Consider the following 12,073-nt stretch of genomic DNA (forward strand, 5'->3'; position numbering starts at 1 on the left):
CTATATTTTAGCTTAACAAGTTTTACATTTTAAATATGAACTGCAAATACTAGTCGTCTTTAAAAATAATGGGTGTCTTTTATGTTTATGACTCTATGAAACCTATGGAAATTTCATTTGTATCATTTTTGTAAACAATTTAGGGACAAGAGACAACAATGTCTAGTCTCTGTGGGATCCAAAGCTAGGTGTGCTGATTATCAAGCACACCAATTATCCTGCTCAATTCCTCTTTTCATCCTCATTAAATTTTCTTTTTGATCTCCCAAAGCCTACAAGAGAGGTTTTCTCCACCGTAATATGGTTTTGTCAAATTCCCATTATATGCCTGATCAGATACATATAAGAATAGGTATAGAAATATATGTACTTCTCATTACAGGGTTTCTCCTTTGTGTATTTCAGTGCCTTGTCATTTGACACTGAAGGGTATGTGACTATTGCAGGTTCCCTGAAGGGTTCAACTTTTATCAACATAAAAGAATCGCCCAGGTCCCATCTGCTACCTTCTGATTTGAATCCAGCTCTATTTATAGCAATGCACCCATCCTGCTTTCTTTTGATTTGCATTATGTAGGCTATCTTTTGGCAGTCCTCAATTTTTAACCTTCTAGGGTGATTTTATCTTCAGTGTGGTGATTCCCCACAAGCTGCTGGACCTTCTATATACCAGTGATGTTTCTTCACTTCACCTCACAGGGGAGGCCTAGAATGCCCATTATTAGAAATCAGGATGATTTTTTGATCAACAAGCACATGACCCCTGTTCAAATCTGTCAGGCCCAAATTACAAAAAGGAAGGATTTAAATGTATTATATTTTTGTCTGGTCAGTTTAGAGACTCCGGGGCCTTGGGAGTCAGCAACGAGCTACAGCTGGAGACATCAGAACAGGAAACGTTGCCTCTATTTGGAAGAGTTGACTTTTTGACCAAGCAAGCAAATCTGTTCTCATGAGGTGGCAGGTGACATGGCACGAGGCCCACATGTCAGAGAGCAGAGAAAGGATGCTCATCAGGATCCCTATCCTGTGAGGTCACTACCACCACCACCAATCACCCAGGGCCCTGGGCCAGCTTCCACCACCTCCCCAGCTGAGGGGCACTGGGGGGCTCACTGCAGTAGTCTCTGCACTCCTCGCAGGGACACGCTGACTACAGTTCTTTCCCCAACCAGCCTGGCCACAGCCCTGCCCTGCTGAAGTGCCTCGGAGGGAGAAACCAGTGGCCCTGATCTTCAGTCTCCATCGTATATTTTGACAGCTACTTCAGTGGAGTTGAGAGATGCAATGTTGAGCAGGGAGATGTTAAAAACAAGGGTACACTGTTCCCTCGGCCACACGTGTCACGGCTCCCTTGTCCTCTTACCTTGCTCAGGAGGAAATGGTAGCTTTCCAGCGTGCAAGGCCAGCTCTAAGGCTGAGTCCTCCTGAGTCACAAATGGCTCAAGATTCAGGGGCAGGGACATGATGTACTGCCCAATCTGAAACAAAAGAATGCACTTTCAGCCGGACACTGACGCATACGGGCAATTACTTACGTGGGATATTTGTGCAAAGTCAACAGCAGAAAGACAAAGTTGCCAGACCTGGGTGAGTCCCAGAGTGTGGTAATATTAGTTATGGTGACACTTTTAAAAAAAGTCAATGGCAGTTTGTATGAGACTGTCGATTCACCCCTCTCAGCAATGGTTCCAATATTCTGGAATGCATTTGACACGATGCATCGCCACGGAGGTGAGGGGTACCAAGTGCTCTGTGAAATGGAAAGCACTGTGTAGACGCAAGTTCCTATTCCTGTGTGGGACCAAAACCGGGAAGATGCTCATGTCAACAAGCGCCTGGCAGAACAGGAATCCAGATCCTGCCTCTGCACTTGCGTCTGGTTCTCTCCCTCCCAGATGATCTAACCAGGGCAAGGAAGGGATTCTATTTGAAAACAGTCATTTATAATCAAAAATTCATTTGGTGAGAAATATGTAGTTTTCACAACACAAACTAGAAAGTAAAGATTGACAAAACCTTCCTGGCTGATGGGGAATCACAGAACGTCAGGCAATAAGTCACTTGGGACAAGCCCACAATTACTGCCGTATCTGTCAGGTGTTGTCGGATACACACGTGACAGTTACCATGGGTATATCTGGGGCACCTATTTCTATCTCAACTCATAATTGTTTTGTGTTTCAAGATAAGTGCATATTTTATCTCAAAATAAGGTTAATTTGGGAGTTACAACAATGTATTTTTTTAAGAAAGGTCTTTGAGACTGTTGTTGCTTTTCTTGTTTGGTGACATATTCTATGACATTCACCTATGGACACTTAATTCTACAAGCTACAAAGTCAGAGGACTATTAAAGTAAGATCTTCTCCACTGGCTTCATACACACCTACATGGTGGCAGGTCCCTCTCAGAATGAGGAATCCAGAAGTGAATGAAGAATCCAAAATGTACCCAACCCAGAGGACTCTGGGATGATCCCGCCCTCATTTCCCACCATTTATCACGGTCTAAACATTGAGTGGTCTATAATGCTGACAGAAAGTTCTTAATTTCCCTCTAAAGAGTTACACAGATGGCAAAATAAATGGCATTTCTTTTCTTTCATTTTTATTCATTTACTTAGTACCATTTCTCACTTAAACTAGGAAAGTGGCCACTTACCTCACAACCACCACCACTGGTATATTTTGGCTTAAAAATGGCAACAAATCATCTTTTCCTCCCACAAGCCTGGAGGGAAGTAAGGATGCTGCTTTCTGGTGTTGGACTTTCCTCTTAATTCCATTCAACAAGCACTTCCTGAGCACCTGCTTTGTTCAAAGACCCAGGCCTGTTCCTGTATTTGGTACCTTCCATCGTAGTTACCTAACCTTTTGGTTAAATCCATGGGCCCAGTTTTGCTTGAAATAGAGTGTCATATTATCATACCTGTTATATAGGCTGGCTTTAAATTTCCAAGTTCTTTTCTCATATTTCACCCCTTTACAATGGTCACATGGTTATTTTTTGGGGGGTAGGGGTCACCAAAAAGGCAAAAAAATTTCAACAAGGCTCAAAATTTCAATAATCTGACCTCTTAAACGTCTATCAACTGGCCTTAGATTGTAGGAACTGCCACAGTTCCTCGACAGACCCCCACGGCTCCAGGTTTCTCTTGGGCACTCTTGCCTCTATTTATTCTTTGGAAATCAGCATGGAAATGGATGCTTATCTTCGCATGTGGATATTTATCTCCTATGCTCACATATTCAGTAAACTGCTCTTGACATCCCATTTAGGTAATCCCCATGACTTAGGGAAAATGAAACTCTCTGTGATCAAACAGGCATGGCTTTGAGTCTCAGCTCTACCACTGTGCAACCCTGGGGACTTACTCTGTTGGAACCTTGGTTTCACTATCGCTGACATGAGGAACAATCGAGACCTACTTCAAAGGGCTGCTGAGAGGGTGAAATGAATACCGTGGGACATGCACGTAAAGCACCTGGCTCCCCAGACAGCACCCCCTGGTAAGTGGCTGCTCCCTCCTGGCTGCCCTCTCATTCCCCAGAGCTTGGGCAACGCCTAGGAAAGAGGCTACTGGACAAAACTGAGACCGTGGGCTGTCTCACGGCACTGTCCCTGCATTCGGTGCCTGCTTAATAAAGGCTCCTTTCCTGCTTCCAGGGATGATGATCTCTACCACTCAGTAGGTGGGAAGGGCCTTGACCTGGAGACGCCTCCCGCTTCCTTACTTCCCTAGACCTCAGTCTCTTCAACCTTAAAATCAATTCAGTTACATTTCCAGCAACATCACTTTCTGAATCAATTTGGGCCATAATGCATATTGTCCTAACCCTAAAAATAAGACGACTCCTATTGGTGTAAAGACCAACCACAGCTAGTTTTATCAGTTCAGGATGGCGGGCAGTGCCCTGGGAAACAGAACGGCTGCCATCGCAGAGCTGCGCTGCTCCAGGCCAGCAGGGAGCTGAGGGCCACCCTAACGTCCCACCGCGGAGCTGCCATTCACATCTTCCGGCTGTACAACAATGACTTCTCCAATTCCTTTATATCTATCACAATTAAGTCACAACTTATACAGGGGTTGGGTTCTAAGGTAAGAGCATAAGGCAGGTCACTTGCAATACTCCAGAATTTTCCTGCAACTGAGCTGAACTGCAGGAAGAAATGGAAGGAAAGGCCATGCGCAGATGACCAGGGGGCTGTCAACCCCCATGGGTGGGTGAGGAAGGAGGAAAGGATTCTAAGTGCCCTGCCCCGTGAAGGGATGTTCTGTTCTCTTTTAACTTCAAGCTTCGTTAACAACCGTTCTTCCTAAGGGATGTGTCTGGTGCTTGAGGTTAAGAATGAGGGCACTCCGCACTGAGCCTGGCACAGAATAGGAGTCCAGCTCACTGAATGTTTGCTGAACTTGAATTCAGAGCAATACACACTGCTCTGCTCTAAGACAGTACGGAAGAACTTGATCACCAGCTCCCTGACTCCCCAAGTTCTTACTGGACTCTCGGATCTAAAGCCCTCAGGGAATGGCCAATCTCATATTGGGAGAGAGAGAGGGGACAGGGTAAGAGCGTCTTAGGGTCTGACCCTGTTGTGTGGCTCTGCGATCCAGAAACAAAGGTGCAGAAACACCCATGGGCAATGACTACCTTACCGAGAAGGGCCAGAATCAAAAGACGAGGTGAGGGCCACCCTGGAGAAGCACCCAGAGGCTCTTACGTTGCTGATGTACTCTAGAGGTGTGAGACTGAAGGCAGGCAAGTCGTCCGTCAGGGTCTCCCCAATGCCGGCTGTGGTCCAGCTCTAGGGAAGGAAGGAGAGGATGTAGCTAACACCACGTCAGGCAGCCCTGGAAACACCACACGACGGCACCCAAAGAAGTGGCCTGCTCCAAAGGCATCGTCTGTCAACAGAACTGACCTTGGAACCCGCACAGCAGGCCAGGGATTTCTCTTCTTCAAATCTCCTTTAAAGTAATCATTTCTCTCTCTCTGCATTCCTGCAGACCCTTAAAGCAGGAACACCCACCCACCTCTCAGCCCAGCTACTGGGTGGCCCAGATTCCATTTTATCTCACTGAGCACGTGAAATGAGTGTCAAATATCCTCTGATCTGAGTTTCTCCATGTGGCGAGGTCACCAGGCAATAAGTCGCTGGATGCAGGCAGCCCAACCTTGGGCCTTAGCACTCTGAGGGGACCCCCACAGGCCTTCTCAGGGACCATGGGAACATCCTGCATCTTGGCAAGGAGGCTCAGAAGCCCACAGCACTCCCCAAAGCGACTCTGCCTCAATTAAAGCTGCTGTTGGTGTCTCCATCTACCTTCTAGATCTGTTTCTCCACTGACTCGGACTCAGAGGAAAGGGAGCGGAGGGGCCTCCCAGCCCCCGCAGCTACCCTCTGTCCTCTCCCTGACCCTCTGGCAGAGGAGGACCTCAGCACCACCACACGCTCTGGCCATCTGCAGCAGAAACACGTGCATCCCTGCGTGAACTCCCCACCCCTGCCGGTGGTGAACCACCAGCACAACTCGCTTGCGGACTGGGGCTGGGCACCCTTCACACACGACTCTGGCCTCCCAGATCCCACCTGAGCTGCACTGGAGCCAGCCTGGAAAACAGGTCCTTTCCTGGCTGGCCTGTGGGAGTGACTCCTGAGGTCACCACGTAGCTGCTCTCAGCAGCCACCTGATGCCTGATCCGGTTGCTTGATCCTTTAAGTAGCATTCCGGGAATGGAATGACCACGTCCACCCACCCCCACTGGGCTCCCAGCCTGGGCCAAGCCTCACAGGCCTCCCGTGCTCTCTAGAGCCAACTCCATTGCTCCTTTTGGTTTCCTCCTATTTGGTGAGTTCCTTTCTTCTCCACTTCTTCAGTTTTCTGGACTGTCTTCTTGTTTGAGAATCTTTTCATTTCAAAAGATACTACGTTTTCCCCAGATAACTCTCAATCCACTGAGAGGCAACGCTAGCCATCTACACTGACCGAGCACCTGTGATGTGCAGGGCCTCGTACTAAGCTCTATGGAGCTGATACAAAGAAATCCTGACTTGCCCTTGTCCTCAGAAGCTCCTCGGAGAAGCAAGACCCCCTGACACTCCCATGCCGCCCACCCCAATCCTGGGCACACACACACACAGGTGTCCACGAGCGCTCTCAGGGTGAGAGGTGAGATTTGACACCATAAGAGCTCAGGGCAATCAGAGAAGGGCTGGCCATAGGACGCATGTGGCACACTGAGGCAGACTAAGGCGGAAGGAGAACACCGCTAGGAAAGGTACCACCTTCAGTACTGACAGAGAGCAGGAGGAGGGAGGAGAGCGGGGACAGAGGGAGATCTATAGTCGAAGAGAGACCCCAGAAGATATGCCAGTCGATCCCCCTGTGCAGGACCCTGGATCCTCGGTCACTTAAACTGTGACATTTATAAGACAGAAATATGAACACTGGTGGACAATATGAATGACCTACTTTCTTTTTTTTCAGGGGCGATTATGGTGCTGTGATTGTTCTTGGAGTCCTTGTATTTTAGATGACAGATTTTTTTAAAAAAAGACTTTTCATAAAAAGTCTCTAAAAACAGACTATCAGACTGGCCCTGGGGAGTGGAGGCAGGGGGATGCTTTGAATGGGGAAGACAGCACACAGCCATCTCTGTGAAGACTGAGGCAGCGACTAGAGAGGATGGGGTGCAGAGCTGGTGAAAGGCTCCAGAGCAGCTCAGGTACAGCGGGAGCCTGGACTAAGGCCGGGGCCATGGAAACAGCTGACAGAGACCAGTGACACTTGGTGGTTCGCTGGCAAAGAGGGGCACAGAGAGGGTGAGAGGGTGCCAGGCGGGCATCAGGGTGGGGGAGGAACCATGGCTCCTGTTAAACCAACAGGGGTGCCACAGGACAGGACAGGAGCAAGGACTACTGTGGGGGCAAAGACCAGCGGGGCCGCCAGCCAGCCAAGGGATCGCGGCAGGAGGAGCAGTGTGGAATGGGATCTGCACAGGAGAAAAGGAAAGAGGGGGAAAGAAGTCTGCAAAAGGGGCAAGACAGTGGCAAGAGCCGGGGAGAGACTGAAGTCTGGCAGGAAAGGCGCACTTGAGGAGAGCGACAGGGAAATGAGGTAGGTTATTTTCTAATTGTTCAAGTTTATTTAAAATGTCCTTCAAACAGGCTTTTCTATCCATCTGTCACCAGGTAATGCAGATAAATGTCAATGATCTATTCTGAAACTGGATACGGTGTTGGTTTATCGTCTTAAAATATAAAAGGGCAACACAATTTACCAGCAAAAGTTAAAGCAAACATCTAAGGACCAGGGTTAGATTTTCAAATCCTTCAGGCCCAAGTGTTTGCCTTTGTTTTGTGTGCTGTGTGCTGGCTGGTAGAGGACTCCTGACCTCCAGAGCTGCCGGGTCCCTTCCCAGTGGCCCGAGGTGTCGTGTCCTGGTAAAGCCTAGAGGCGAGAATCATAATAAAGGCTCTGGAATGCAGAAGTGGAGGTGGGAGGACAGGTGGGAAGCAGAAACCTGGTGAAATGTAGAACTGGGACCAAATAACTGGGAGAATTAGTTTCAGAGCAGAAGGTCATTATCTTAAGCTTTGAGAAAATAAAAAATAATAATAGGAACCAAATCTTGAGGCGGGGGAGGGGAGATGAGTGATATAAGGAAAGCTAATCCCTAATCAGAGCAGGTGAATCAGCATCGGCATCTGTCTAAAATGGAAACACAATTAACAAAAAGTAAGGGCTCTGATCTCTTCAGAGTTCTCATCATCTTTTTTTCTTAATCATGCAGATTAAGAAAATCATCCAGGAGCTAATATCTTTTGTAATAAAAAAAACAATGACTCCAAGTTGAATAATTTCATTTGTTTCCTTTTTTTCCCTATTAAGTTCAAATAAAACTTATATTGTATGTGTTTTGCTCTATAAAAATCAGCACACGTAGCATAGCTCCATTTCTTCTTAAGGATCTATCTGTGACTCTATCTGGCCAGCATTTTACATGTGCATGAGTATGTGTGAAGTCCAGATAGCTAGATCATTTCTAGACGGTGCAGTTTTGAAGGGATTTCTTTGTACTTTCTTAAATTCCTTGAGTTTCTGAAAATGAATATATGTATAATTTTTATTTTCAAAAAAGCGACTTAAATCATTTGTTAAGAAGAAAAAGCATAGCAAGGGGCTGGGGTTATAGCTCAGTGGTAGAGCACATGCCTAGCACATGTGAAGCACTGGGTTCGATCCTCGGCATCACATAAAGAAATCAATAAAGATATTGTGTTCATTTTTTTTAAAAAGAATCAAAGCAAGGAAGAAACTGCCACTCATTAATAAGCATCTACTCTGGGGCTGGGACTGTGCCGAGTTCTATCATATTAGTCCTCACCAATCTGCATGGTGAGAACTACTGTACCCCATAGTAAGGATGAGGAGGTGAGGCCGCGGAAGAATGGATAGACTCGATCTTTTGAAGCAACAAGGCCACACACAGGCAGTGCCTAGGCACTGAACACTTGCCACGGCAAAGCGGCCACCATTTCTGCTACAGTTTTACCCTCTTCTAGTTTTACCCTCCCCCTCAATGCTAGAAATACAAAACGTGATTGGCACCTTATAAAGAGTGCAAACCACGGAACCTCAGGCACAGAAAGAACCTTATGAACATGCAGTTAAACTGAGCCCCAGAGAGGGGCTGAGACAAGACCAAGGCCTGAGGGGGCCCCCTGGCTCCTGGCTCCTGTGCTTTCTCGAGGCGGCAGAAGGCAGAGAAGGTATAATCATGCCATGTAAGTTCCCGCTGCCTCCTCAAAGGACCTCCTAGGCAGTAAAGGCCCATAACTCCATCTTTCAAAAGAGTGGAATCCAAATGGATTTAGCAAGGGGCTGGCCCACCCCATAATGCAGAAGAAAAGCATAGGATTTGGGCCAAATGGGGGAGAAGACCAAGCAAGGGGAGCATGTGACTGCTAGGAGATGACTCCAAAAGGGGTCAAGACAACCAGGGAAGAGCAGAGGTGCAAGGCCAGCATGGCGAGACAGCTCCAGAAACAGCCAACAGCACAGGATCAAGGAAGGAATGCAGCACAATGCTCCGAGGCCACCTCAAAAGCACAAGATCAGGTCTGATAAGGCGCTCTCCTGGGCCAAGCTCCAGAACCAATTCTCCAGAGACACTCCTGTGGCATGAAAACAATTCAACCTCCAGAGACAGCGGGCCCTTCTGAGCTGGCCTGACCTGTGCAGTGGCACACCATTTCCCTTCCCCCGCAAAAAGGAGGCTGTGCTTTCTGAGTGGGGAAAATGAATCAAGCCACGCTAGCAATCCTAGAAAACATCCTGCAAATAAAGCATCCAAGTACCGACAATGAAGATAAGAAATTCATGCTAAGGCCAGGCACAGAGGTGCCTGGGACCTCCTGTAATGCCACAATGGCTGGGGGATATGGTTCAGTTATAGAGCACCCCTGGGTTCAATCCCCAGTATCACCAAAAAAAAAGTAAATAAATAAAAGACCCTTTGCAGCCTAGGACAATCAAAGTAGGACCCCCTGAAGCTGGTGGGTGGGGAGGGGTAAGGCTATACTTAAATGTGCTGGAGGAGGAGGCAGGACCTGGGGGGAAATCACTGCTGTCACAGGGAAACTCACGTCCATCTTGGAAACGAGCAGCAGCTGCTGTTTGATGCGCAGGAAAACGGAATCGAAGGCCAGCTGGTGAGCCTGCTGGTTGAGCCGAGTCAGGGCTGCCCGAGACGCAGCCAGCAGGTTGTGATTACTGGACCCTTTTTCCTTAGACAAGAAAATCAAAGGCACTTTGTTAGGCCCCGAATCCAACCAAGGTATCAGCTACTCATGTTGAAAATCACTGAGAGGAAGACAGTGAAAGGGGTTCTATGTAAAACCAGTACCAGAGCTTGGCTGTGCCCAGGTCCCCTGGGGAACATCCCAGAAGCACCCAGAACACTGAATCAATCTTCCAGGGTTAGAGCCCTAAGACCTAAACTCTTAATTCACTTTCCCAAGGTGATTCTGATGCATTTAGGCTAATATGAGCTTGTGGATTGGCAGTTTTGAAAATATAACCTGTGACCATCCCTCAGGGATCGAGGAGGAGAAAAAAAATGATCGGAGGCTTCACACATAAACGAGAGTGATGGACAGAGCCCTGATTCCCAGGGAGGTCAGGTCAATTACACTTGGCTGAAAGCCAGGTTGCGTACAACCTGTGAGTCCCAAGGAATTCCAAAAGCCTGAGAAAATACAGAGATGGAAAATGTAACCTTAGTTTTGCTATTATAAATGAACTGATTACAACAGACATGAATCAGATTAGCTATAAAGATAAACAGAGCTGCTTTAACCTAGTCTCAGAAGCATGGATGAATGAGCTTACAGAATTGCTTTAAGAAGCATGTTTGTCAAGCTCAAGTGCAGCCAGTTGGTGGGCCAAGGTGCAGAGAGAAAGAAACCCTGGGAGCGTGAACTGGAGCCTCAGATGTGCCCAGCCTAACTGTGCAGTTCACCCCGGAGCTCGAGGTTACTCAGGAGAACTGGAGATTGCATCTGGTGGTTTGGGAAAAGCAACCCCTCCGCCAACAGTGAGGGTCAAACCAGACCAGGGAGGTGGGGGAGGGTTCTGGAACTGATGACCACTGCCCTCTTACAACCCTGGGGGCCACTTCCAGGAAACTGTGTGACTCATCTCATTTGCTGGGAAGTTCTCCCGTCTCTGAACTCAAGAGGCGCAAAGCACAAAGTTAAAGAGAGCTTTATGGCCAGTAAACTAAGATTTCACAGAAATAGTGAGTATGGAACATGAGGTTACCCCCAAGTCCTCCAGATTCCTTGTGGTAGAATTCACAGTACAGCAGGTTCCTGGTTCTCTCTGGCCCTCCTCTGGGGAAGCAGTGACTTCTCCAACTGCTGATTTGGGTCCTCTTTTACGGGTTTAGCCTGCCTATACATACGGTCCCATCTGCCATTCAGTGAAAGGGGACTGTGCCGTATGGGGGCCAGGGACTCCCAGCTCCACCCATCCCGCGGACACGTCTGCTCTGGAATGAAACACAGCAAGCCCCTCTGGCTGCGGTCCAGAGCCACATTCTCCAACCTGGCCTTCACAGTGATACAGAGCCATCCAGCGCCCACGGCAGCATCTCAATGGCTTCAATCTCATCTGGGTTATTAGATCCTTAAAAGCCCAACATGAATGAGAAAGAGAAGCGGTGGCCGGACACACAGAGAGCCTGGAACCCAGAGAGGGAGAGTGACAAGGGAAGAGCTTTCGTTTGCAACAATGCCACCGGTCTGGCCTGGTACCTTGAGGGTATAAAGCGTTTCCATTAAGCTGGTATACTCGGCAGGGCTCTCTTTCTGCAGGTAGTTATACTCCTGCCACGGGTTCTTGGCAGAGCTCTTCTTGTCTGTCAAGATGCTATCCTGAAAACCAGCCAGGCTCCGCGGGCTGTAGGAGTCAGATAGATACTTCCCCGCTGTGGACAAGATCCTGTAATGAAAGTGACGACCATTATGCCCCAGGCTATCTGCACGGAGCTTGTTTTCTCTGAGCAGTCAGACAGCTCCTTTCTAAACTGTAAGGTACCTAATGAGGCAGCAGAATTAAAGTCCAGCTCATAGGGCAGAAAGACATCCTTCATCATGTAGGAGTGAACTGGACCTCAGGTGCACAGTGGAAACAAGGCGTTTCTGTTTCCTACTTAACACCCATGCCACCTTCCTAAAGTGACACACAGCCTACCCAAGGGCAGCTCTCAGGTACTGCCATCTGGGACACTGTGTACATTCTATGTGGACCACTCTTGCTATAGGAGCATCACAGTGTGGAACGACCAGATGCCAGGATGAGCCACCAGCACTACAGTCACAGAGACCACTGGGCAGGGCAGCAGGTGAGTTGGTCCCCGGAGAAGAGTGACAACTTGCCACATGCTTCTTACCACAGATGCACCTGTCCCACACATGCTAACTGCCTGCCGGGGAAATGCGGTTAAGTGTGCACGGAGGAAGGAAAGCTACAATTCCACCTATTTCCTCAATTCATGTCCTT

At 48.1% G+C, this 12,073-nt stretch overlaps 1 protein-coding gene across 1 annotated transcript in view; it reads right to left on the bottom strand.

The window, feature by feature from the left end:
• The window catches only part of COG7 (component of oligomeric golgi complex 7), a 62,011-nt gene that overhangs the window by 7,986 nt on the left and 41,952 nt on the right, over positions 1-12,073 (bottom strand). The window contains exons 12-15 of the mRNA XM_079121751.1: positions 11,326-11,512; positions 9,655-9,795; positions 4,726-4,809; positions 1,367-1,481 (exon numbers count right to left, since the gene is read on the bottom strand). Coding sequence (XP_078977877.1) covers positions 1,367-1,481; positions 4,726-4,809; positions 9,655-9,795; positions 11,326-11,512 — 527 coding nt within the window. The remainder of the gene's footprint in view (positions 1-1,366; positions 1,482-4,725; positions 4,810-9,654; positions 9,796-11,325; positions 11,513-12,073) is intronic.

This window comes from Sciurus vulgaris (genome assembly GCF_902686455.1).
Source record: "Sciurus vulgaris genome assembly, chromosome: 18".
In the NCBI taxonomy this organism is placed as follows: Eukaryota; Metazoa; Chordata; class Mammalia; order Rodentia; family Sciuridae; genus Sciurus; species Sciurus vulgaris.